The sequence below is a fragment of the Erpetoichthys calabaricus genome, chromosome 7, assembly GCF_900747795.2.
Source record: "Erpetoichthys calabaricus chromosome 7, fErpCal1.3, whole genome shotgun sequence".
Taxonomy (NCBI): Eukaryota; Metazoa; Chordata; class Cladistia; order Polypteriformes; family Polypteridae; genus Erpetoichthys; species Erpetoichthys calabaricus.
The window spans coordinates 25,503,973-25,530,948 of record NC_041400.2 but is presented as its reverse complement, the minus strand read 5'-3'; the positions used below and the strand labels follow the sequence as shown (position 1 = coordinate 25,530,948).

The 26,976-nt window shown below is 40.0% G+C and overlaps 1 protein-coding gene across 3 annotated transcripts in view; it reads left to right on the top strand.

Annotated features, from left to right (window-relative positions):
- The first annotated feature begins 655 nt into the window (after positions 1 to 655).
- Positions 656 to 26,976, top strand: part of LOC114654407 (butyrophilin subfamily 2 member A1-like) — a 59,857-nt gene continuing 33,536 nt past the window's right edge. For 2 of the 3 annotated variants that reach the window (XM_028804948.2, XM_028804945.2), the window contains exon 1: positions 656 to 798. In XM_028804948.2, the coding sequence (XP_028660781.1) occupies positions 735 to 798 (64 nt within the window). In that variant the 5' untranslated portion in view covers positions 656 to 734. The remainder of the gene's footprint in view (positions 799 to 26,976) is intronic. The other variant, XM_028804949.2, reaches the window with a different exon arrangement.

Here is a 26,976-nt window from a genome sequence, read left to right as displayed (position 1 = left end):
AGAAACTCCTTGTTATTGTCCTAACAATGAGGCTTTTATTTGAACAACTGCAGCAGACGTGAAGTTTATTTAAACGCTGAACTGCCACCATGTAAGAAATGATTTGATGGAATAAGCCACCGAACACAGGTGTGCGCACACGTGGCAGTTGTGCGACGGAATACCGGCGTTTAATAAAACCCATCCATCTATCTGTTATCCGTCTTTTTATGTATACAACCTTTTGGAACCCGCTTAATCAATTCCATTTGTCAGGGCTGGAGCATACCCCGACAGCATCGCATGGGAAGTGGGAACCTGCATTGATCGCGACCCGAGTTGTTCTTGGGTCTTCTGGGAGAAAAACGTAGAACCAATTTGACGGTAGGCAAGCCTTACTTTTTATACTGTACAAATTCTATGGCCGTTTAATTTCCTTTTTTTCTGCCTTAGATTTCTAATAGTTTTGACATCTGTCTCTTAAATTAGACGGCACTGTTGAGTATACACTGCGAATAGCCCGGTTGATTCAGTGATCCAACGATCTCTGAAAATGTTCTTGAACGGATCTGAATAAAGTTCACTTAGTCGGGAAGTAGTGAATACCCTTGCGCTGAAAATGCTGGGAATCCCTTAGTCATGAAGCTGTGTTTTGGGGAAGTTAACAGGTTTGATTTACATCAACGCTAAAAACAGCTTGAAAGGCAGAACTGTCTGACAGGAATGGAACAGAAAGCGGAGTCGTGAGTAGCTTCATGTGGGCAGCAGGCATCCATGCAGGACCAGTGCGCGTCGGAGCGGCCTCAGGTGAGCACGTGGGTGCGTCTCACAGCATTATTATTATTATTATTATTATTATTATTATTTGTAGTAGTAGTAGTAGTAGCATTATTACAAGAAAAAGAGGTGGTAGTAGCAGTATTAACATATTACAGAAACGTTATGCGAGTCAGTTCACTTTTTCAGCGCGGACTCGCCTTGACAATCTCGAAGTAGGAAAATGAATGAATGAATAAGTCATCGGTCAGGGTTCCGTCTTAATGTAGCGGGGCTACAATGAAACGAGCCCTCGCAGTCAGAAGCCCACTTGGTCCGAGTTTTCTTTCGTACGGAGCACCACGTACATTTTCTAAACATTTGGAACTGCAGCGGGTGCCCAGTAAAGGCCGGCTTCGCTCATTCACTTTCAGCCTCAGAGCAGCGAAAGTTAAACGAAGATCGATCGTCAAGTTTACGTCTGTGGCGTCCTCCATCGTGGAGTGCTGGGCTGGCGTGGTTGTTCCACATAAAATGTACGTCACTGCGACGTGGACAGAAGCCTTTGAACCCGGAGAGCCCCACGTAGACACGGGTAGAACATCATCATCTAAATCCCACTTGACACTACGTGACAGCAGGGCGTCCTTGGAGTAGAGACTAGCAGGAACCCACCGCTCAGGGAACTTTAAGCACCGCACACCGATCAGCTTTCAAACAGATAACACAGAACGATAACGACACTGGCCAAATGATAAACACAAATTATTCCATTCATAAACAGCAGAAAACTAACCAATCTTACGTCTGAGCAGAAATTTTCAGAACTGCTATTTTTTTTTTGGGAGTCAGCACCGCACCGTCCCATCAGCGCAAATCGAGCAAATCGATATAGTGCCTGCCCGGGTAGATCATGAAAACACCACACGAAGACACGTCGAACACACGAGACAACCTTAACAATAACAGTTTCTAAATGTGTAAATCAATCAGTTTATATTTGTCAAAACGAGACGTTTGTTTTGCTGTTATAGTGTTATGTACAGCACAAGCCATCAGCAGGATCTGATTACTGTACAGTTTAAAAAATAACGTTCTTTAATGACCCTTTACTAGCTTGTGTGGTTCCTCGTCGTTGCTTGACAAAGAACTATTTAAATTCAGAAAGGGTTCTTTGAGTATGTAATTGGTTCCCCTGTACTTTTAAAAAGGTCAAAACAGAAATCTTTGCAGTTGTGGTCGAGTGAAGCAAGGAGTGAGTCCAAATGAAATGTCCGGGCGCCAACTTGGTAACTCCGTTTAATTTAAATGGGAAGGACAAATAAAATAGGCATGCAATGGTGCAGAAAAGGGCTTAGCCATCCTGTCTTGCCCTTGGTTGAATGGGTCTGACCTGGGAGGAGCCCCATCCTGCATTCTATTCAATTCCAAATCGGATGCCCCGGATATTTAGGGTTCAAACTGGAAGGGTCAGGGGCAGTTGCCCCTTCTCGGTATTGTGGAGGAAAAAGGAGATGATACTGATAGCGACAGCACACCCACTTTGTCCTGAAGTGGTGTTACATACCTCTGATGAGCCCGAAAAGCGATCCTCAGACACACATGCATGACCCTGTATAGTAGACTACCTAGCAGGATAAAACACATCAAGAAAACCTGAACTTAGCCTGTGTTACTTTGAGCAGCAAGAGCCCCGGTATTTCACAAATCTGTTATCATTTATCCATGCCTATTTAGTGAACTTGTTAGGGATCTAAATGAGGGGTCTTTTCTGGAGCGTCCAGGTGGATGTTTGGTTGCAAACCATAAGTGGCTCCCCAATGGCATCGCTCTGAAGAGCCACTTGGGCTCCTTTATTTTTAATGATGGAATGCACAGGACATACTGTTCTAGCACAGGTTGGCACCTTTTAATTCCCACAGTGACTAAAGATTCTCATTTTAACCAAAATCCTAATCAGATATTGAAAATAAAATTTATATCTTCATAAAACCATTTTTATGTTAATACAGAAATACTCTTCAACTCTTCAAAACAATTTTGCAAGTGTATGTTGGCTCTTCTGCGGTGGGCTGGCGCCCTGCCCAGGGTTTGTTTCCTGCCTTGCACCCTGTGCTGGCTGGGATTGGCTCCAGCAGACCCCCGTGACCCTGTAGTTAGGATATAGCGGGTTGGATAATGGATGGATGGATGTTGGCTCTTTAAACAAATATAACTTACAAGCGCTAACCTGGCTTGTTAAAATTCTACATAATTTATTTTATATCAATGCTCATCAAGGCTTTTCTGCTAATTAATACTGGGAGAAAACTGCTGAATTGGATACTTCTCACTTATCGTCATTTGCACAAATAATCAGCTTTTTGTGACTTGCATGTTTATCAGAGATATTTGGATGCCTTTATGGGAGTAAATTTCTTAGTGAAACAAGGGCTCAGAATCTTTATTTTATATAGTGCCTTCTTTTTTTTAATTTCTCATCACTCCAAAGCCCCAAGTTGATGTACGAGGCTGTCATAGAACTGGAGGTGTAGTGACTTGTGCAAAGTGACAGACACAGAACTGAGCCTGGAGATTCTCAGGTCAGAATTTAATGCACAAGGCCACATAGTCTATCTGCTGTAGAAATGAGACAGCTAACTAAAGATGAAATTCAAGGACAGTTAAAGTCTGTGGCTGCTGGGTTTCCCCATAACCAACATTATAACGCTGGTTTTGATGAATAATCACGTGTGTTTCCAGTATAAATATTTAAATAAGGATAAGCATGTAACTATAATAAGAAATACTGACCACCATGACACATTTTATGGTGAGGAGCAATAACAGAAGCAAATCTGTTGATTAAAACATTGAATCTGGTCAAACCAATTTTGGAGAGAATTGTGGTCATTAGATTTCCATAATATAAATGTTTCTGTGTCACTGGATGGTTGCTTGCTGTTTCTTCTTTCTGGTGCCCTGTAATGTCGTGGTTGGTTTGTTGGTTCCTGCTTTGTAACTTATGCTTCTTAAGAGAAAGAAGTGAGCACATAAAATAGACCTCCTAGCCAGACCACTCTGCAACCATGGGGTGTATAAATGGTGGACAGGAGGAGTATATTACACAGGCTGGGTGGGAAATTGTCATGAGAGGTACAGCAGATCATCATCACCAAAACAAGGAGCTGGTGCAGGACTTCAGATGGTGTGACACTCACATCTCTATTTGGCAGCAAAGTTGAGACAAGGAGGGGTTTCTGGACTGAAATCAGGCCTGTGCTGCAAATACTGAAGCCATTCAAGTAAAAGGCAGTGGTCAACTAGAGTCATTGATCAGGCCCTTCTGTGTGGACAGAACATTTCTGAATAGGTTTGATCAGACCAGAGTTGCCGGTGTGCATTTTGTATGCAGTGACATGCTGGGATAAACAGAAGGTGTGAACAAGTTAATCAACTTCTGTTCTTAGGACCAGTCTTGAGTCTGTGGAGACAGCAATAGAAAGATCATGAAGAACGTGTCACAGCCTCTGCATGGCAACCCAGACCACCTGCCAAGCACATTTAGCACAAGGCCGTCCCTTCTGCAACGCTGCAGGGAACACAATCAGTGGTCTCCAGAAGCCATCAGACTGTGCAGCATGATTACTTAGATAGACGGTGTTTGTCTGTGTGAAGGAAATTGTCTTTTGTTTTTTGTGTGTTTTATATTAGTAATATACAATAAAGAATTCCTTTAGCCTCATCCAAAACACGGCATAGCTTCGCCATGTGTAAGTTATGTACTTTAACTTTCTAATTTTCCTGGTAACTTTCCAGTCCATAGGATGATTTAATACTTTTTAGCTGTCTCTGTTATCTGTCTATACGTTTAAACTTAGCAAAAACTTGGTCTAGTTAAGGTGGTGAAAGGAGAACGGAGAGCTTGTTTGCCGCACTCCAATAGATCTTATGAATAAATAAAGTGTTCTTTCTGAGAACCAATAAGATGGTCCCTAAAAACATATACAGTATGTGGTTATATACTGTAAAATCCCTGTGGTAAATTAACAGTTTAATTTTATTTATGGGTCCATTCTTTCCATGTTCATTTGTAAGGGTTACTTTTGCAATTTAAGAATCAATAGAACATTGGTGATTTTGCTATATATATATACTGTATATATATATATATAGTGGAGATTCAGCCCCGAACACAGACAGACAGACACCAGATGTCCCAAAACACACACGATTATTGCTGCCTCCTGTACACAGCTCCAAACACTGCACAAATCAGCACACAGTCCTCTCCTTTCTCTTTGTTCTTTTCTGTCACCCTCACTTCTTCTCTCACAAGCTCTGTCTTCTTCCTTCTGATTACGGCTCTCTGAATGGCTCTCCAGGGCTCTGGGATTGTCCAGGCACCCCCTGGCAGTGGCCACGGACCCCAACGGGGTTGAGCTTCCAAGCTCCAAATCCGTGGCCCTGATGTAATTCAGGGGGGCTGCCCTCTTGCACCCCGGGGAAGATTTTGCCCCTTGCCCGGTCCTTCCCTTCTCCAGGCGTCCCGGTGGGGCAAGATCCCTGGTCGTCTGCCATAATATATATGTATATATATATATATATAATATATGTGTGTGTGTGTGTATATATATGTGTATATATGGGAAACGCCTTCCCCCGTTTCCATCCTGCACAGTTCACAGCACTAACCACACTACAAAACTCTTTCTTTCCTTCCTGTTCTCTCTCTCTCTTCGCCTCCACTCCTCCTCCAGCAAGCTTTGTTCACCTCCTCCCAACCCTGGCTCCCGGAGTAGTGGCTGCTGGCTCCTTTTGAAGGGCACCGAGAAGTGCTCCAGGTGCTCAATAACGTTCTTCCAGCCGCACTTCCAGGTGTTACCACACAGGGCTCAGCCATTCCTGCAACGCCCCCTGGCAGCACCCATGGAACCCAGCAGGGCTGTTACAAAGTCCAACTCCCCAGGAGCTCTGTGGGAGTCTGAAACACTGCTGCAATGCAGGTTGTTGTGGGGGTTGGGGGATGCCCTCTAGCATTCTGGGGGAGGTAATCTCCTGAATATGCTCTCTCTCCCCTGGTTTCCACTATATAGGTGTCCTGGTTGGGCAAGGGCCCCAGCCATATGCCACTATATATATATATATATATATATATATATATATATATATATATATATATATATATATATATATATATATATATATATATGTATACATTAGCCACAGTAGCGTGTCCTGCCTATTCCAGCAGAACTTGGCACAGGGCAGGGATCAGATCCTAAACAGGGTGCCAGTCCTTCACAAACCCCATTCATACCAACACCCACCATCACAAACACACAGGGCTAAGACTGAATTGCCATTTGAGCCAGACGTCATGTCTTTGGTGATGTGGAGGCCCTGGAGTACCTGGTGGGACACCCAAACAGAAATGCATAGAATGTGAAAACTTCATGTGGATAATAATCAGGTGTAGAATCAGCCAGAACCCACTGCTTACTGTACCCCCCCCCCCCCCCAAATACACGTGAATACTATAGATAAATACTTACATAAAGGCTCTCTATTAGATGGGCAGTTAAAATCATCATTAATAACAAAGGATTTTGAACTGAGAATCCTTGCATTTCGTTTTGTGGATGTGTCCTTTCAGAATATGCACATTCATCCATGACAAGGTCTCGGTGGTCCCTCCACTCACAATGAGTCCAGTTTTGTTTGTCTAAGGCTAGTGCGGGCAGGTTGCACTAATCAAAATGAAAACATCTGTGACCAGGAAGAAAATGTTTAGTGTTGCATCTTTTAAGCAGAGCAGTATTTGACGCTGCCGCCTCACAGAACCCGTGATTTAGGCTTGAACAATGGACTAATTGATTATCTGTGTGGACTTTGGATCATCTCCCCATATCTGCATTTGCAGGGCATGCTGATTTTCTTCCCACAAGCTAAAGCAGTGCATATGTGGTTTGCTGATGGTCCTAAATTGGCATAGTGGGTATATGCATGAATACACATTGTGATACTGTAGATTGGTGTCCCATCTGCGGATGGTTTCCATCTTGTTCCTGATGTTTCTAGTTTAGGCTGTAGCCCCCTGCAATCCCAAACTGGATTAAGCAGGTTTTAGAATATTATGTCAAGTGTAACATGACCTTTAATGGCTGAGGTTTGCAGTTTATCCAGCTATTACTGCCTCGGCAGCACTTGCGGTTCCCACATGCTGGGTGGTGACCTGGTGAGCTTTAAAGCCACTGACACCCTGCTGCTTCCACTGCGGGGGTGCTGCTGTCTTCCTGTAACTTTAGTGTTTACTCACATGACTGCTGAAAATACTTAGAATCTGTTAGAGTGAGGATTTGAGGTTTTGCTTGTAACATTCTGGTAATTGTGTGTTTGAAGGGAAATCAACATAGTGAGTGGGATTAGATGATGTCTGTTTTTAATATAATTAGTTCATTCATTGTATAATGAACTTCAATATAAAATTATAAAATTGCATTTTATTCATGTTGGACTGTTGTGTGTCCAGACAGACTTGAAAATAAATTGAGTGGCAGAGATTTACCATTTAAAGTAAGGGTGAATCAGGAAATAATAGTCAGGTAAGAGGCAGAGGTTAAAACAATGGCGATATGAAGAAACTATTAACCTGAATCCAAAAGTCCCAAAATGCAGCCAAATCCAAACAAATCCGTAAGTAATTCATTTGTTTTAAGTACCCCAGAACAAGTCTTTTGCAAGGTCTGGGCTTATTTGTCCCACCAGCACCTTTTGTAGCAGCAGCAGGATGATATCAAGCGCAGTGTGTGTTGTTGGCCTGTGGGAGTAGCAGTGGACTTTGCTGTAATACACAATAAGGTGCCTATGAAAAGCAAACTACAAAATGGCAGCTCCCTTAAGCTGATGTCACATTATGCAACTTGTAGTCACTGGGTATGTCAGATTTGACGACTGCCATTGCTGATCTTGTTGCCAGACCATGTCAGTTTACAGGACTGAAAATCCATGTTTAGCAAATGAGTGCCAACTGTTATAAACTAGAGGGTCCCTAAGGACAGAAGTTTGAAAAACCTCCAAAATGCTTTTGAGGGTGGGGGACGGTGAACGGTGAAACCCTGGCTACTAAAAAGGCAAACATGGAATCTTTATAAATAAAAAAGATTTATTATCAAAAAATGCTCTTTAACAAAATAAGCTCTAAGGAGAACACAAAAGATCAAGAAGGCAATCCAAATAGCAATCACTATCCCAAATATGAAATCCAAAAAGCAATGTCAAAGACACGGAGCAAAAGGTTACCAAAGGTTGGAAAATCAGTAATTATCAAAATAGCAAAAGAACCACAGGAGAGCTCAACACCCACATAGTACATTCAATGAACCGCAAGGGACTGTGGGTTTTCCTCAGCCTTTATAGTGCTCTTGGGGAATCACCCACAAACCTCCCAGAATATAACAGTAAACACATAGATACGTAGAAAGTAAATGAGTCACTCTATTAAAATAAACAAAAGAATCAAAAAGGAACAAAAAGGAAATAAAAACAGCATTTTAACCCCAGCAGGTTGGGCTGGTTGAAACACAACACCAGAATGATCCTGTTTGCCCCTTTTTGTGATGTGCTGGTGCTATGTGAAGGGTTAACAGGTATGTATGGTGAGTTCAGACACAATCTCTGCCCTTTTTTCTTTTTTCCATTCAGTCGTGGTATGTAAAACATGAGACATCAGACAGATGAGCCTCTCCTCTGTTTGTGAGGTCCAAAACACTTGAGTTCTTTATTCCTCATCGTTACATTCTATGCACTGTACTTCCAGATGAGCATCCATTGGTTGTCAGCTCTCATGTGCTCAGAGCCGTCCCTGCGACTAAAGACAAAATCAAACTGGTTTGATTGGGCAAGTCGTGTACTAGTTGCAGTTGCTGGGTATGTCACAACAGGCGACCGGCTTCATGGAGTGTGCCATTGAATGCCCCCTGTCTCGCTAAGATTGAACTGAACATTGATGGAAAAGTTGCATAATGTGCCATAATGGGACTTTAGTAAAACAACAAACCACATAGCAGTGTAGTGATGTCACAAAATAATAAAAATGAACAACAGAAATAACAACAAATATTGTTAAAAAATTTGTTTAGTTTAATAAAATTAAACTAAACATGAATATTCCCAGAATCCCCTGGATTCTTCACTCCTTTATTTTTGCTTCAACTGCAAGGCACTCTGGGTAATACCATCTATAGGATACACTCATTATTGCACACAAGTCACATACAAGTCCATACAAAAAGACATTACAACACTAATACACTGACTAGTTTGCTAGTTTCCTTCTGCGTGTGCATTTTGTATATAAATGTATTTACAAGTTTTCAGCTAGTTCTCTTCCCAGGTCCTCCCTGCGTGGAGTTTGCATGTTCTCCCCATGTCTGCGTGGGATTCCTCCGGGTGCTCCGGGTTCCTCCCACAGTCCAAAGACATGCAGGTTAGGTGCATTGGCGATCCTAAATTGTCCCTAGTGTGTGGTGGGTGTGTGTGTGTGTGTGCCCTGTGGTGGGTTGGCGCCCTGCCTGGGGATTTGTTTCTGCCTTGCGCCCTGTACTGGCTGGGATTGGCTCCTGCAGACCCCCGTGACCCTGTAGTTAGGATATAGCAGGTTGGATAATGGATGGATAGAAGTTTTCAGCAAAATTTTAGCGTACCAGTAAAATAGTTCTTATTAAATCCATACTGGAAGAAGAATGTTATTAACTACTAGGATCAGTTTATATAGTTAGGGTCTGTCCCATCCAACATTGGCTACCACAGCTCTGTGATGTTACACTGGCGTTGCAAAGCATCATGGGGAGTTGGGAAAAATAAAAAAGTTTATCAAATCCGGCCACACAGTAAATTTTCAGTAAAATATTCAACAAACAAAGTTACTGGCAAGTCCGCAGATTTGCTGTGAGAAACACTTTAGTGAATTTAACCTCTCAACTATGTTTACAACTTTTTAAATTTCTGCACAACAGCATCTATCTGCTGCTGGACAGGAACTACTAGTATTCATTCCTGAGGGTGCAGTCTTGGGAGGAATTTCCATGGCTGATGAATTTTTCAGGCAGAACATCTCTGAACAGAAGCAACTGAAAACTCTGAAGAGCTCTTCCTTGCTTTCAGTTCCAGTAAAAAAAAAATGAAATTATGAGCACGTTCAGCACATCATGACATAATATTTTCAAAGGGAAGTTTATGAGACTTGATTCTTTTGTGAAGTAGCAAAATCCCATTGAGCTGTCACATGGAATGTTTCACTGGAAATGTCAGCTTGTGAGCATACGCAGTATTTTTAGCCAAAAGATACAACTGCCAAAAGATGAGATGAGAGACATTTTAAATCATCGTCTCTGACATTACACTGTACTGACACATGGATTATGCTATTTCTTTAATGCCTGTGGATGTGGAGAGAAGGCTGGTATTTCCATGGCACATCACCTCAGCTTCCATGAGGCCAGCCATCCTCTTCATCACAGAAACAATGAAGAACATCATTATTTTGGAGCTGACAGTCCCATGAGAGAACCGACTGGCGGAGGCTCATGAAAAGATCTTGAACTGGACTGCCATAGACAAGGCTGAAAGACAAGGCGTATGCCATTTGATGATGAGCTGGAGTTCTGCTTGACAGTCACTTGATAGAGCCTTCAGTACTCTTGGCATCAGCTGAGAAAGGAAGGAAGAGAAGAGCCATGAAGAATATTACAGAAAGGGCTTTGAGAAGGTTCTGGATCAGGAGAGGTGGCCCAATGTGAGGAAGCAAATGGCCTGGTCAGCTATAGCTGGGTCACCTGGGTGTAGGTGTGTGATAGTGAAAGACCCAAAACACCTGATGACCCCAGGTAAACATCACTGAAGATGTGTGCAGGAGTTTCAAGAGATGTGTCTATATATATATATATATATATATATATATATATACTAGGGGGCTTCGCCACCGGCACACTTCGCTCGCCAACCCTCGTATTTGGTTTTTCCGGATACACACTTTTAAGATTGTTTTTTTCTTTGAATTGTTGCTATTTCATTAGTTTCACTTTTATTTCAGAACTTCTTTAAAAACAATATTTGTAATCTTGCGAGTCCCAATATGCTGAATCTTTTTAATGAGGTCAGGATAAGTTTCTCTGTTTGGAATTTCAGCACAGACAAAACAATCTACATCATCAGCAGTTAATAATTTTTTTTTACAAAGTAACAAAGTAAGTAGAGTTCTGCATTGGACTCCTGTCTGTAAAGTCGTGCTATTTTCCTCTCACAGTTCCAAAAGTACATGGGGTTACCAAGGTGATACCCCAGCTTTTGTCTAAGTTTTTGTACAAGGGCTAGACAGAACGTTTTTGACTCCTGGGGTAAATTTAGGTTTTTAAATAAGCAGTCAGATAAATATATATACACTAACAAAGTAACCAATAAATGCATGTGCGGTAAACTCCGTTTTTGAAATTCTCAAGATTCTTTATTTGTCACATGCATAGTTATACAGGACAACACGCAGTGAAATGCATCCTGATCTGCTTATCAAAAACTGTGCAAAGTTAGAAGAATATCAGTTAGATTAACAAAAAGTCATAGATTGAAAGATAACAGTATAGTAGAACATAATAAATAAGTAAAATTATGTGAATAAAGTAGAATTAGGTGTTAAGGTGCAATAGTGTAGTGATTATTGTGCAAAAACCAAAGTTAGACTGGTGCATAGTTAAATGAGGCAGTTTGTTTGTTTGCGCTACTGCGATCTTTACTTTTTTATATTTTCTAATTTTCCTACTTTCTTATCCTTTAACTTTCTCCACATGTGTATAGCGCCAACGTTTTTTTTTTTTTGAGCCTTTCTAATTTCCCTGGTTTCATAGTCTCTAACCTGCTCTGCATGTGTTTAGCGCCAACGTTTGTAAACATCTCTATGAAGTTCTCCTTTGTCTTTTACTCACTGTCATTTAATTATGAGCCGGATTGGACGTGCTTTTTTTTCAGTTCCACTTGTTCCGGGCTGATAATTACTTTCCTTATTTTCTGAATTTGCACCTCGATTATTCTTTTTTGCTCTTTTTTCTGTCCAACGCATTTGTGTCTCTTTTCTCCTTGCTTTTCTTTCTTCTTCATTTAATCGTCGACGTTTCATTTCTACCCTATTCATTTCATTTCTACCGTATTGACCTTATACACTTTATATGCACTGAGAGCCCTGGAGCTGTGTGTGCTGCATGACTGCCTTTACACTACTGATTTACTTTTTTTGATATTGCTTGTAAGTAGGGTGTGTCTAGCAAGACTTTCGTTCTATGTTTCCGTGAGACGCACTGTGGCAGGTCTCTTTCGTCTCGTGTGTCTTTAAATTATCTTCCGAGAAAGATCACGTATCGTAGAGTATCAGGACAGGGGACAGGATTTCTTTTTATAATATATATATATATATATGTAACAAGAGACAAGATCAAAGAGAACTTCAGCACAATACTGCAAGTTCAAACAAACACATGCAAGGTAGCCAAGGCACACATTCATCAAACCAACACACAGTACACTTTTAAAAATGCTGGTTCTTTAATGGCATTTTGTGGTTCTTTACTGAGTTGTGTGGTTCCTTGTTGAACATTTGCTTGGCAAAAGCGCCATGTCATTCTGGGACAGGTTCTTTGCATATGAAGTTGTTTCTGTATTCTTTTAAAAACTTCCTAATATGTAGAAAAAGACGGAAATTTTTAGTGCCCTACCTAGTAGGACACTAACAGATTAAAAAAACCTGGACGTAGTCTGTGGGATTGCATGCAGCAAGAGTCCTTCTAAAATCAGCAACCCATTCGTATTTCAAAAATCTGTGACCATCTAGTCATTGCTATTTACTGTATGGAGCCTGTTACACATCTAACGGTTCTTTCTGGGTCCTTCATCTGGATGGGACTCTTGGGAACCAAAAATTTTTCCTCTATAAGGTAATCAAGTTCTTGGGGGTCCAAAGTCACAGTTGCATTGAACCCTTTCCTCCTGACCATTCAATTATTTAATAAGCATTCTGTGTACTGACATCCACAGCTTTGTAAAATTAAGCCAAAATTGAGAAAGTCCGGTGTTGTTTTCCTATTCCTTGACTCTAAGGGTCCGAGTCACACTCATTCATCTTATCAACCAGGAGATTTTAGGCCTTTGTTATACATTTTTGAATTTTGCTGGGAATCATTAGGGGCTCCCCTTCATGAGGGTGATTTGCTTATTGGTAACACACCATTTCATAGTCACCTTTTGTACAACAGGGGATGCAGAGGGAGATTCCTGAGAAACATATCTTAGTAATTTCCTTTTAGTGAAGCCTCATTGTTCTGTTTACAGGCATTTCCTGTATATTGTAATTCTAGCATGTTATCTTTACAAATAAAGAAAGAGGAAATCATAAGGCAATTCAAAATCGGCCCAAGGTAAAGGTGCACTTCATAACCTCCCACTGCAGCCTTAAATGGATTTCAACTCCTTGGACCACATGCTGGAAAAAAAAAAGGGTTAAGCTTGAGAAATAGAAAATATCTAAATAATATATATAAATTATTTGCAGTACTGCAGTATTTTAGAACACAAAAAAGTAATGTTTGTGTATATAATATCTGTACAGCTGGTACAAGATCTCATTTTAACAAAACAAACAGAATTAACATTTTTTTTGAGTGAAGTTGCTCCAATTATGATGTTAATTAAAATGTCCTTTTCATTTTTATGTGTCGGAGCATTCCCAGTGACGAGCAGAGTCTTTTTGGTCAGTGGTGGCTCAAATGGAGAGAATGCCATCTTCCTGGGCAGAATTTGTTGTATTAAGAGTATGGTGGACAGAATCAGCGCCTGCTTGTATTTCCATGTTTTTAAGTTAACAGAATGTCTGGATGTAACTAGAAAGGGTACTATAATTTTCACAACCCTGGCAAAGAACGATAGTCCATAATTGCTGATGATATTTGATTGGCAGACAAGATATTATACCAGCTATACTTTATTTTCCTGATATAACACATCATGACATAAGTTCAGAGCTTACAGTTGCATTAATCAATTGAAATTATCTGACTTTCTGCATTAACTGGTCATAAAATGTGAACTGATCTTCCTCTAAGTCACAGGTACTGACAAACACAATATGCTTCTGCTAATGACAACTGTTAATAACGGGTCGAACCTCCTTCGACAGCAATAACCTCTCACAAGCACTTCCAGTAGCTGTGACTCAGACTTGTATTACGTTTAGGAGGTATTTTGGACCATTCTTCCTAACAGAACGGTTTTAGATCAGCCATATTCTTAAGATGTCTGGCATGAAGGGGTCTCGAGGTCATTCCACAGCATCACCATTGGGTGTTTTGAAGCTGTTCTGTGGTAGACTTACTTTGATGTTTAGATTCATCGTCCTGCTGCATCATGCAACTTCTACTGACCTTCAGCTGGTGCACAGCCACCCTGACATTATCCTGTGGGATACTTTGATAAACTTGGGAATTCATTTTCCCCTCCAAGATGGCAGGCTGTGCACGCCACAAGGCAGCAAAGCCGCCCCAAATCATGATGCTCCTTGTACTGTACTTCACCACTGGGATGAAGTTTTCATGTTGGTATGCGGTGTCGTTTTTACAGCATATGTTCTGTTGCCTACTCTTCCTGAAACATTCAGCTTTAGTTTCATTGATCCACAAAACATTTCTCAATAACATTGTGGAGTGCAAAGGTGGTTTTTGGCAAACTTTTTTTGGAGAGCAGTGGATTCCTCCTTTGTGTCCTGCCATTGACATCATACCTGTTCAATGTTTTGTGTATGGTAGACTCATGAGCAGAGGTGTTCAACAGTTCCCATGATTCTTTCAAGCCTTTAACTGTTACTGTAGTGTTCTTTATTACCTCACTGAGCATTCTGTGTTGTGCCTTTCAAGTCATCTTGGCTGTGCACCCACTACTTAGCAGAGTAGCCACAGTACTAAATCATTTCCATTTATACACAATTTGTCTAATTGCGGACTCCAAACTCTTTGAAATGACTTGCAACCCTTTCGAGCTTTATGCAAATCATTCTTGATCATAGATCTTCTAGGATCTCTTTTTTGGCAAGGCATGCTTCACATCAGCAGATGCCTCTTATGAATAGCAGATTCTAAATATATGAGTCTTTTTTATCGGTCAGAATATCTCTAAGCCACACCTCCAATCTCGTATCATTGGCTGGACTCCAGTTTTGTTAACTCATTGGCCTAAGGGTTCACTTACTTTTTTTAACCTAAACTGTGAATGTCTGAATGATGTATTTAATATGTACAACAATGATATGACAATTTTTATGTTAAAATATATTGTGTTTGTTCATTATCGCAGTTTAGTTGAAGTTCAGACCACATTTTAAGACACATTTATACATAAATGTGGTTATTCCTAAAGGATTCACATACCTTTTCTTGTCAGCATATCAAAGAATTATTATCTAATTACAAGCACTCAATTAAATGCAATCTCTTTCCACCGTAAGGACAACAGATCACATGACAACACGTTATATCAATTTTTTTTCCCCCAAAAAACTGTTAGTTGTGAGACAAATATACATGAAGCTACTAGAAATTATCACCTGGTGTTGAATTTATACATAAATCACAATGCCCTCTCTGGTATGACACTTTCACTGGGGTCAGTAATTCTTTTATGATCCACATACAAGTAAGGGGAGATTGAGGGAGTGAGCACCCAAATTTAGTTACTGTATGAATTTCCTCTAATAAAAATACATTTAAAATATAAACTGATCCTAATTAATTTTCATTTATTAGAAAACAAACTCAAACCCAGTCTGAGAACAAAGTCGTACCTGAAAACTGACCTGAACCCAACCAAAAGCCTGATCACGGTCGAGCACAGTCAGGCCCACGAAGCTCTGTCTAAATCTAGCTAGCTAAGATTTAGAGAATAAAGTGACAAGTTTGTCAATTTGCAAACTTAGAATAGCTAAATAAAAATAGTCTTTCTTAAACACAAAGTAATCACTCTTTTCACTGTGACCATTTGAAAATGTTTAACACAACTTCCATAGATGTCGTGGCCTACATTGCTTATTACTGCTTTTCTTTCCATCTTTTACAATTAACAGGTAGTGGGCACTTGTGCTTGAAAAAAGATCGATGAAGTTTTAATAGTAGATCCATAATAAATATGTCAAATGGTGAAAAAATAAATACATTGGCTGTTTGGTTGGCCATGTTCTCCTACAAGAAACAAAAGATTCAAAGGGGCAAAAACTTGAGCCACTGTAGCCTGCATGTCCCTGCTGCTCAAACCTTCTTGCAGACTTACAGTAGGTGGCAACTCTTTAGGTCTTTCCATAAAAGAAGAATGTGAGCAAAGTAGAGCAAAGACAAAGTAGTCTGGGCCAGGCTAGGCTGCTTATCAAGTCAAAAAAGGGCCTGGGGTAGTCATGGTCATTACAGATTTACATCAATGTCAAGAATTTGAACTGTTAGTAACTTTAGTTAAGAAAATTCAGAATTTTTTTTTTTTTCTGTATTCCTTGTTTTCTGGAAGTTCGCAATAAGAATTTATTTATAATTATTACTTTTTCTTCTACTGCAGTGGGCTGGCACCCTGCCCGGGATTTGTTCCTGCCTTGCGCCGTGTATTATCTGGGATTGGCTCCAGCATTACCCCCGTGACCCTGAGTTAGGATATAGCGGGTTGGAAAATGACTGACTGACTTTTGCTTCTAAAATAATACATTTACCTCATATTATTTTCGTTTGTGCTGACCATTCGATGTTTGATTTTCTAGTGGTCGTTTTGTATTCCGGTCATCATGGCATAAGAACAGATTTCCAGAGGAAAGCTACAGGCAGACAATATTAAATTACAGTGACGCCATTTAGACCATTTAGTCTCAGTGAATTGTCCAAGTTTCTGGATAAGCAGTAAAAATATCTCAAGTGTTCCCCTTTCTTAGTGTTTTTTTCCTGTAATGATTTTCTGTGCGTTTCTTTTCTGACTGTGATCTTTGGTCCTTGTCTCTGCTATCAGTGCATGCTCCCAGCCTCCCTCTGTCTCTCTCTCTCTCTCGACTATGTTATTAAGGAAATTCTAATTTCCTTCTTCTGTCCCTAGCTTATTTGAGACTTCATTTTGTTTTTCATCTTTTGGCTCTTTCTCTCTGTCATGTTTCAGCCAAAGTTCCTCCCCTGGTTAGAAATCAAATTCATGTTTTATGTCTCTTTTGTTAATTTTTGATTCTTTATTCTATGTTGTTTATGTGCATCGTTCTTTATTTTTGGTTCTGTCTATGTATTTAAGCTGCCTTTATTATGTCCCATTTGTGTTATGGGTGGTTCCCCAAGAGGCGGGGCCATCTGCCAGTCACCACCAGGAACCTCCCACAGTTCCTTATACTTACAAGTGATGAGTTCTTGTGTTTTGCTGTGCTTGTGCTTAGTGATTTTCCAGATTTTTTGACCTGTTGCTCTGTATTTTGATGATTCTTTGGATTTTGTAGTGGGGCAGTCTTCCACAGTTCCTAGAAACTCCATTTAAATGTGGCTAGAAGTGGTGAGTTTACTTGTATCTTTTTTGGTACTTTTGTGAATTTCTGGATTTTTGACCTATTTTTGGTCTTGTACTGGATTTCTTTAATGGGACCTTGATCTCTTGGGCTGCCTTTGTGTTCTCAGGCATTTCGATGGCTTCAGAGTGATTGGAATACTTGTTGTGAAGAATGAAATCTTTTGTTTTATAAAGATTCAGTTCTTGCCCTTTTTACTAGCTGGTGTTTGACGGTTATATCCCCCTCTCGTATGCACTTTTGGATGCGCTTTTGAAACTGATTGTGATTTATGTGCTTTGGGACTCCTGGTTCATGACACTCTCTGCCCTGTACAGTCAAAACCAAAAAACCTTCAAACAACATTACTCATAAAACTACTTTTCTTGTACCAGAGACTTTCCTTAATGAGAAATAAACTTCTGCTGCTTTTTGAGCTTGAAGCTCTTCCTCTTGAAAATGGCCACCATGAAGTCACATGCGTACATGTAGACCGTGGCCCCAGTGACACATAGCAGCATAGCAGTCTATTCCAAAATGGTAATGTCACAAACAAATAGTTTATGAATAGATGAAAAAAATAACAATGATAAAAAGAAAAACAAATGAACAACATATTTGTTTTTATTGTATCACGGCAGCTTAGGTATTGTGGCAGACGACCAGGGATCTTGCCCCACCGGGATGTCTGGAAGAAGGACGGACCGGGAGAGGAGCACTATCTTTCCCTGGGCGCAAGAGAGCAGCCCCTGTGTGTGGTATAGGGGCCACAATCGTGGAACACCAGAGCTCATGCCTTTTGGGCTCCGTGGCCACCACCAGGGGGAGCAGAACAACTTAACAAGCCTGTTTGGGCTGTGATGCAGCCACACCCGGAAGTGCAGCCTAATTAGGCTAATTACCACCTGAAGCACTTCCGGGTGGGCTATAAGAGGAGCCTGCAGCCACCACTCAAGGAGCCAGAGTCGGGTGGAAGAGGACGGAGCTTACGAGGAGGAGTAGAGATGGCTGAAAAGTAGAGAAAAGGACTGGGTTTGTGGTTTGTGCATGATATTGTGTGTGGTGTATAATAATAATAATAATAATAATAATAATGCATGTTTTTGTACATCGAGAGTCCGTGTCTGTCTGTGCCGATGCTGATCTCTTACAGTATGCAATTTTGTAATCGGTAATAGTCAGCAACTAGCCAAACCTTGGAGACAAAAGCATTCAGGCCCAGGGGTCAGTCACTCTCGGAATCCCAGGATTCTGTTTTCAGTAAGGAGAGTGATTTCAGTGAGATTGACCAGGAGAAATGATCTGTTCAGGATGTAGCCTGGAAATCACAAGCATCAACAACAAAATGCAAAGTCCACATATTCAAGAACGGGGTTGTAACCAAATGTACCCAGAAAGAGTAAGCATTTTAGCAGAAAGGCATGTAGAGTTTTATCTGTGAATTTGGATAGTTTATTGACTCATCAAGTGACCTTTCAACCCGGCACCAGTTTGTTTTTGGGTTGCAATGTCTGTAATTCCCCTCCCACCCAAACTGCCAGGAATTCCCAGCAACAGGAAGGAAAAATAGCAATGCTTGCAATAAATCAAATGTGGCAACGGAAACAGTTCAAAGTAAAATTACAAATCTAAACAAGACACAGAAACTTAACTTTAATCCACAAAAACAGATTCTCTGATCTGAAAGACCCAAGGAAAGGGTGTCTGGTTATAGATGTTCACCTCAGAAAAGGAGCAAAAATGATCGAAATAATCCTGCCTTATCGCCCTGTAGCAGAGGAAATGATTCAGCTTGTGATTGTTGTTTTTATTTGACAACTTCACATTTTGGCATTGCTTGATTCAATGTAGATCACTTTTGTATTGCTGTTTTGTGTTGTCATTACTTTTTAATACATCGCTGCAGTCCCATTTTTCTTGATTGGGAGGTGCTGCTGTTTTATGTGTTATTTTCATTGGTGCCACCATGTTGTTGTCAGCAATGACTCCTATTGTGATTCACATGGGCAGATGTAGGACGTCATTGTACTTGTGCTCTACAAGATGGTGGGAAACAGTACCAACTGTTCAAACTTTTGAATTTTCCAAAAACACAAAAAGGAAAAAAACCAGAAAGCCTAAAAATAAAGCAACAAAAGAAAATGAAAAGCTTACCTTGCTAATCACTTGGATTAGAACACTGACCTTAGAAATTAGTTGTGGTTTTTGTAAAGAGTTCTCTGTGTTATGTAAATCAAACTTGTGCCTGTTAAATGACAATCTTTTTTGGCTTAACCCAGGGGTGCGGAAATCCAACACCCGACTCGTCCGACACGGGTAAATTGACCATCAGACCAGCGTGTTTTTCTGGTTTCAGTTGTTCGCGGACAAGTGCAATTTTCTGGAGAAAAAATAATTATATGTGCTGTTCAGGGCACATTTTTACCACTACTTTCAAATTTTAAACATCTGGGTACGTACTTCGTGCAGAAACAGTCTACTTAGGCATGTTCTTCATGTCTCAAATTGATCTTCAATATTGCTTACAAAATGACGGCTGATTTTTCAAAGGGAAATGAATCTTACGGTCTTACATAAGTATTTTACCCTACTATTTACACGCTTGGAGATGCGGTCATTTTTTTTCATGCCGACATTACGATGTAATCTGATGATTTTTCATTATAATCGATAACTTCATATATTATTGATAAAATTAATTGTTTCTACATAAAAATGCAGTAATTTTACTTACAATGCAAATGTTTTCACCACATAACAAAGCTTGTTAGGTAGTTAATCTTTCCTGAAATTTGCAATTTCGCGTAGGTTGTGATATATTGAGGAGTTAAGAAATTTATTGTGTGACAACATCAATTTTCATGAGCTGTCTATAGATCATTTTTGACTAGAGAATTTTAATATAAAACAAGTTGGTTTCGCTCTGTCAGTTTATTAAAAATAAAGAAGAAAACATTCTAACCTTTTCCAAATGTTATGAAATATCTATAAAAATCTTCACTTAGATGCGATTATTTTTTCCCGACAACATCGGTAATATTTACTTCTTTGGAAATGTACCATCTTGCGGAATTTTGAATACGTCATTAGGAATTACCGTGCGTCATCTGGCAACAGGCACATCACTCATATAAAACCTGAAAAGTCACCAGCATCCACTTCTGCAGGACCATCAGTCCAGGAACCATGCAGTTCAGCTCAAGCAGAAATGAACAGCATTCAGCCCATGCTGTCTGAGGTGGTAAAGATTCTTGGGGGAGAAGATGTTGCAAGACAAAAGCTGAAGAACATGGCAGAAAATGAATCAGAACAGTGTTGTGTTATGTAACTGTAATACAGTATGTGAAACAGAACTAGTGTAGCTATAATGAAGGCATTGCTTATTAGTGAGTTAAAATGATAGGGGAATCTTTTATATAATGTTCTAGAGCAAGGTGGCAAAATACTACTCCCTGAAAGAGCTTTTTTCAGTTTTAAAATGGAAGGCAGTTTTGGTATCAATAGAAGAGATCAGAAAAAATAAACTAATATTTCACTTTTGTTATTTGTTTATGGGCAAGTGAATTTAACTGGTGGATAAGTGCACTTTCTAAGTTTACTTGATTAGTAGAAGAAAAATTGATTTCCACACCCCTGCTTAACCTAAGACCAACCATAGTCTGCCATAGCCACTCTAAATACCATCCATCCATCCATGTTCCAACCCGCTGAATCCGAAACACAGGGTCACGGGGGTCTGCTGGAGCCAATCCCAGCCAACACAGGGTGCAAGGCAGGAACCAATCCCGGGCAGGGTGCCAACCCATTGCAGACTCTAAATACCACAAAGACTATTTAAACACAACGACAGCCACATTGACTTAAATTAGACTTGACGAGAAGAAAGGAAGGGAAAGAAACTGCAGTACCAGATATGAAGAAAAACCACACATATTGTGCCCAGACTAGGAAACACACACAGGTCCCAGGAGGGGTGAGGCAGCTTCCGCATATTTACTGCTTCACCAGGCCACCTACAGCCATGTAAAGATGCGATTGCATGAAATTAAATCAGGACTCCAATAATTATAAAAAAAGGAGGCAAAAGTGCAAAAATACATCAGGATGAACGAATACTGTACTGTAACTCCTGAATCGCAGTCTAACAAACTTCTATCTATCTTCCCATTTCTAAAACCTGTTTAATCCAGTTTGAGGTTGAGGGGATTGAGTTGACCCTAGAAGCATTCGGTGCAAGGCAGGAATCAACCCTGGAAAGGCCATCAGTCCATCATAATATTCTGACAAAATGAAGAAATTCTGTTTTCTGCTGTTGACTTTATCCTCTTATTTCCGTATGGCTGACTTAACAACTTTCGACTTCACCAATTTGAAACTTGTGCATATATTCACAAGAAGCATGCAGGAAAAAGCTAAAAGTGCAATGCATTTTATTACCTCCATTACAAAATAGATTCTAATAACTGGTATATGGCAAATGTTAATGTCAAATATGCCCATCTCAGTGTAACTGCTGGACAAACAGAAATCGCCTTATATTATGTAGATACTGTATATTGATTGTTTCTACTTAAAAATGTCCTTTATTAAATTAGAGTTTCAGTTTATTTGTTGCTGCAGGAATACATCATGTGCTGTAGGGTTTCTAGCAGCAGTGCTAATGTTTCCAATGCACCATCTGTTGGCATGAAAAATGCAATGCATTTTATTACTACATGAAATGCAGAATACAATCTACTAGATGACACATCGCAAAGGTTAATTATTAATATGCCCTGCCCAATATAATACAATACAATACAATATAGTTTATTTTTGTATAGCCCAAAATCACACAGGAAGTGCCGCAATGGGCTTTAACAGGCCCTGCCTCTTAACAGCCTCCCAGCCTTGACTCTCTAAGAAGACAAGGAAAAACTCCCAAAAAAAAAAACCTTGTAGGAAAAAATGGAAGAAACCTTGGGAAAGGCAGTTCAAAGAGAGACCCCTTTCCAGGTAGGTTGGGCGTGCAGTGGGTATCAAAAGAAGGGGGGTCAATACAATACAATACACAGAACAGAACAAATCCTCAATACAGTATTAAATAAAAAGTTTTTTTTAGAAGTAATCCATCAAGCTGCCTCCCCCATTTGGCCATTCCACGGGTGAAACAGTGCTGGGCCAGCCAATCCGATGAAAGGACCCCTCTTTCCCACGATTCCTGCGATCCTCCATCAGGGATGACTTTACCTTAGGCAGGCAAAACAACTTGGCAGGTGGGCCGTGGCACCAAGTGCCACATTTGAGTACCGAGAAGAGAAGCAGAAAAGGTGAGGGTTAGTATCCAATTATAACTATCATGTTAATTACAGTATGTTTTAGTGCTAATGACTAACAACAGAGATGCAGTCTATACAGTTAATCAGCAGCTCTAGTCAGGGTGTGCTAAACTGAAGTAGTGAGTCTTCAGCTGGGATTTAAAAGCTGAGACTGAAAGGGCATCCCTTATAGTAGCAGGCAGACCATTCCACAGTTTAGGGGCCCTGTAACTAAAAGCTTGACCTCCCATTGTTATTTTATTAATCCTTGGAACCATAAGCAGACTGGCATCTTGAGATCTTAATGTGCGCTCTGGTTTGTAAGTCATGATAAGTTCAGACAAGTAAGTCGGACCTTGGCCATTTAATGCTTTATATGTTAAAAGGAGGATTTTGAAATGCCCTAAACTTAACCGGTAGCCAGTGTAAGGATTTAAGAACTGGAGTTATGTGTTCGTATTTTCTTGTTCTTATAATAATTCTTGCAGCCGCATTTTGGATTAACTGGAGGCTGTATAGAGAACAGTTTGAACATCCAGTGAAAACCGCATTGCAGTAGCCAATCCTACTAGAGATAAATGCATGCATTAATTTCTCAGAATCCTGTTTATTTAGAAAGTGCCTTAATTTCCTAACATTTTTTAGATGGAAGAAACTTCCCAGTACTGAGCCCTGCGGGACACCATATTGAACTTCTGTGTATAATGATGGAGTACTGTCAGCACATTTCTGTACATATTGGAATCGTTTTGATAAGTAAGAACTAAACCAAGCGAGCACGGTGCCTGTAAGCCCAACATCATTTTCTAGCCTGTGCAGTAAAATAGAATGGTCGATGGTGTCAAATGCTGCACTTAAGTCTAACAACATAATTAGAGTGGAATTTCATTCATCAGAGGATATCAGAATGTCGTTTACAACCCGTGTTAGTGCCGTTTCTGTACTATGACTAGTGCGAAAACCAGACTGGAATTTCTCAAATAAATTGTAATGCATAAGGTGTGTCTGAAGCTGACTGGCAACTACTTTTTCTAGTATTTTAGAGAGAAATGGTAGATTTGAAATACTGTAGGCCTATAATTATTTAGTATGTGTGGGTCTAGGTCTGACATTTTAAGTAATGGTTTAATGACTGACACTTTTAGTGCATCAGGTACTGTGACATGCAATAATGAACTACTGATAATGTTTAGAATAGGCACTGCAAGAACATCCATTGCACTTTTTACAGTTTTGTTGGCACTGGATCTAGGGAACAAGTAGTGGGCTTCATTTTAGAAATTAGAGTTAAGACTTCCTGCTCAGTTACAGGATTAAAATTACTAAAGTGCTGAATGCAATGTGAGGCAGGGTCTGCTAAGCCAGTATTTGATTTGTACTGTGATGCAGAGATCTGGGATCTTATATTTTTAATTTTCTCATTGAAGAAGTTCATAAAGTCTGTACTGCTAATATCTGTTGGTATTTTGCACTATTGATCTGAATTTCCATTTGTTAATTTAGCCACTGTTCTAAACAGTACCTGAGTATTTTTATTATTGCTATCTATTAATGTAGAATAGTATTCTGAGCGAGCTTTAAAGAGGGCTTTTTTATATTTATTAACACTCTCTGTCCATGCAATTTGAAAGACATGTAGCTTTGTTGTTCTCCATCTGCGCTCCAGTTTTCGACACTCTAATTTAAGAGCTCGAGTCTTTTCATTAAACCAGGGAGAGTTTCTATGTGCTTTGATCACTTTTGTTTTAAGGGGAGCCACTGCGTCCAGAGCATCTCTCAAAGTCTCATTATAATGTGATGTTAGCTGATCTAAATTGTTTTCCACGTTTACATTTGATGTTAACTGATCTAAATGGTTTTCCACAATTACACTCAACTTACTCAAAGTACCTATAAATTTTGAAGCAGAATTACAATCTAGATGTCGCATTGTCTTTGTTTTAATCTGGTAGTGTGTTGGCAAGGGCAGGACTAAATCAAATGTAATTAAGTAGTGATTGGAAATAACTTCATTTAATGGAGTAATGTTTAAATTTTGAATTTCAACTTTGTAAGTTATAATTAAATCTAATGTGTGGTTATGATTATGAGTTGGACCTTTGACAATCTGACAAAATCCTACTGAATTTAACAAATAAGTAAAACATTTGCTAAAAGTGCCAGTTTCCACATCAATGTGTACATTAAAATCTCCCATCAGTACTACGTGATCATAATTTATAGCCAAATCTGATAGAAGGTTGCTAAATTCAGTCATGAACAATGAATATGGCCCTGGTGGTCTGTAGACAAGTACTATAATTGTGTTGGAATCTGTTGTAATATTTAAAATGAATGCCTCAATGGATGTAAAGTTGCCTAAATTTTTAGAAGTGATTTGCATTTTGTTACAATGAATTATTCCAAGGCCTCCTCCTCGACCTGAATCTCTAGACTTACGAAGGAATAAGTATCCATCTGGTAACGCCTCAGCTAGGGGAACAGTGTCACATTTACTAAGGCAGGATTCAGTGAGAAGACACAGATCAGATTTTGTACTTAATATAATATCATTTACCAAAACAGCTTTAGTGCCAAGAGAGCGAATGTTCAATAAGCAGCATTTAAAACTGCATGCTTCTTTCTGAACTGGTGATATATTTTTTGTTTTATTTTGAAGTAAATTTCTATTACAGATGCCCCTGGTGGAGGGTCTGATTTTATCCCTTGGTCTAATTATACACCTTATTTTTTGGTTATCAATTAATTTAAGGTTTGTATCAAGACTAAATTTACTGGATGCCCCACGACAAGGATTATGGGTAACAGCTTCAGGAAAGTAACAGGTGGGATAAACAACAGCCTGTGATTTAAGATCACATGACTGCGGTCTGGATGGTGCTCTAATCAGTCAACCAGGCAGTTTTGCTGCCATATTTTGGGATAATACATAAGATCCCCTCCAGTTAGGATGAAGACCATCTCTTCTGAAAAATCCAGGCCTTTCCCAAAAATCATCCCAATTGTTCACAAACGCTATGCTTTTATTTGCACACCAGGTTTCTAGCCAGCAGTGAAGGGAATGCAATCTGCTATAAATCACATCCCCTCTATATAATCTTGGTAAGGGGCCAGATACAACTAAATTCCGACATTTTCTTTTAGCTTTATAGCAATATAGCTTCCCAATGGACAAAACTCATCTAAATATTATGACCTGTAGGCATCTCAGAGTACCAAACCTCACACACAACTGCACAGACTCCACTCCTGAGTTCAAAAGACCCGTCATTCAAAACAATTCCCTTACAGGTTTTCCTCCAAGCACAATTCTTTCTCTTTTCCTTCCTCCACTTCTCCCAGGCAGGCTTTGCCCACCTCCTCCCGACTTCAGCTCTCAGACTAGGGTAAGGCTTTGTCTTTTATTCTGGACTTAGGAGTACTTCCCGTGCCAGAACATTGTGCCCAGGAAGCACTCCTGGGTCAAGCTGGAAGCGCCATAAAACAAAGGATTCCTGCTCTGGTAGAGCCCCCTGGAAGCACCTTGGGAACCCAACAGGGCTGCCCTTCCAGAATACACTTCTCATGCTGGGCTTCCGGATGTCCAAAGCGGAGCCATGTCATACCGGCACTGCCTCCTATCATACTGGAGGAACAACTGTTCTCTGTCCATCCATTATATCTATATACTGTACCTACTGTATATATCATTAACTCTCTTCACAACTGGGAAAGGGAACAGGAACCACCCTGGCTGGGATGTGTAGCCATATATGGCGTCCTCATGGCTGGGTAAGGAGCCTCTCTACATCCCAGACGGGATGCCAGTCCACCCATTATGTCTATCACTATATATACAGTATATCATTTTGATTTTTTGATTTCATGTCCTTTATTAATCCCCAAGGGGAAATTTTTTTTTCACATGACTCTTGGAGGATGGAGTGCAGGGTCAGCCATTGCACAGCACCCTGGAACAATTTTCAGGTTTAGAGCCTTGTTTATATATGATATGTATAATTGATTGATTTAAGTATTGGTAATAGTTTCCTTTTCTGTGTGATAATATTTGAATGAAAAAAATAATTTATTTAAATAATGAAAATTTAAATAAATAAAAATATCAGATATCATACATCTGCGGTGGGTTGGCACCCTGCCCAGGATTGTTTCCTGCCTTGTGCCCTGTGTTGGCTGGGATTGGCTCCAGCAGACCCCCGTGACCCTGTGTTCGGATTCAGCGGGTTGGAAAATGGATGGATGGATGGATGGATATCATACATTCTGCCCCATGCGATATGTGTGTTAATGATTAAAAAACAAAGATGTGAATGGGATATTACAATGAGTGCATTTACATGTGCCTTAATAACTGTTTTTTCACAGAAACCTGCTTTCTAA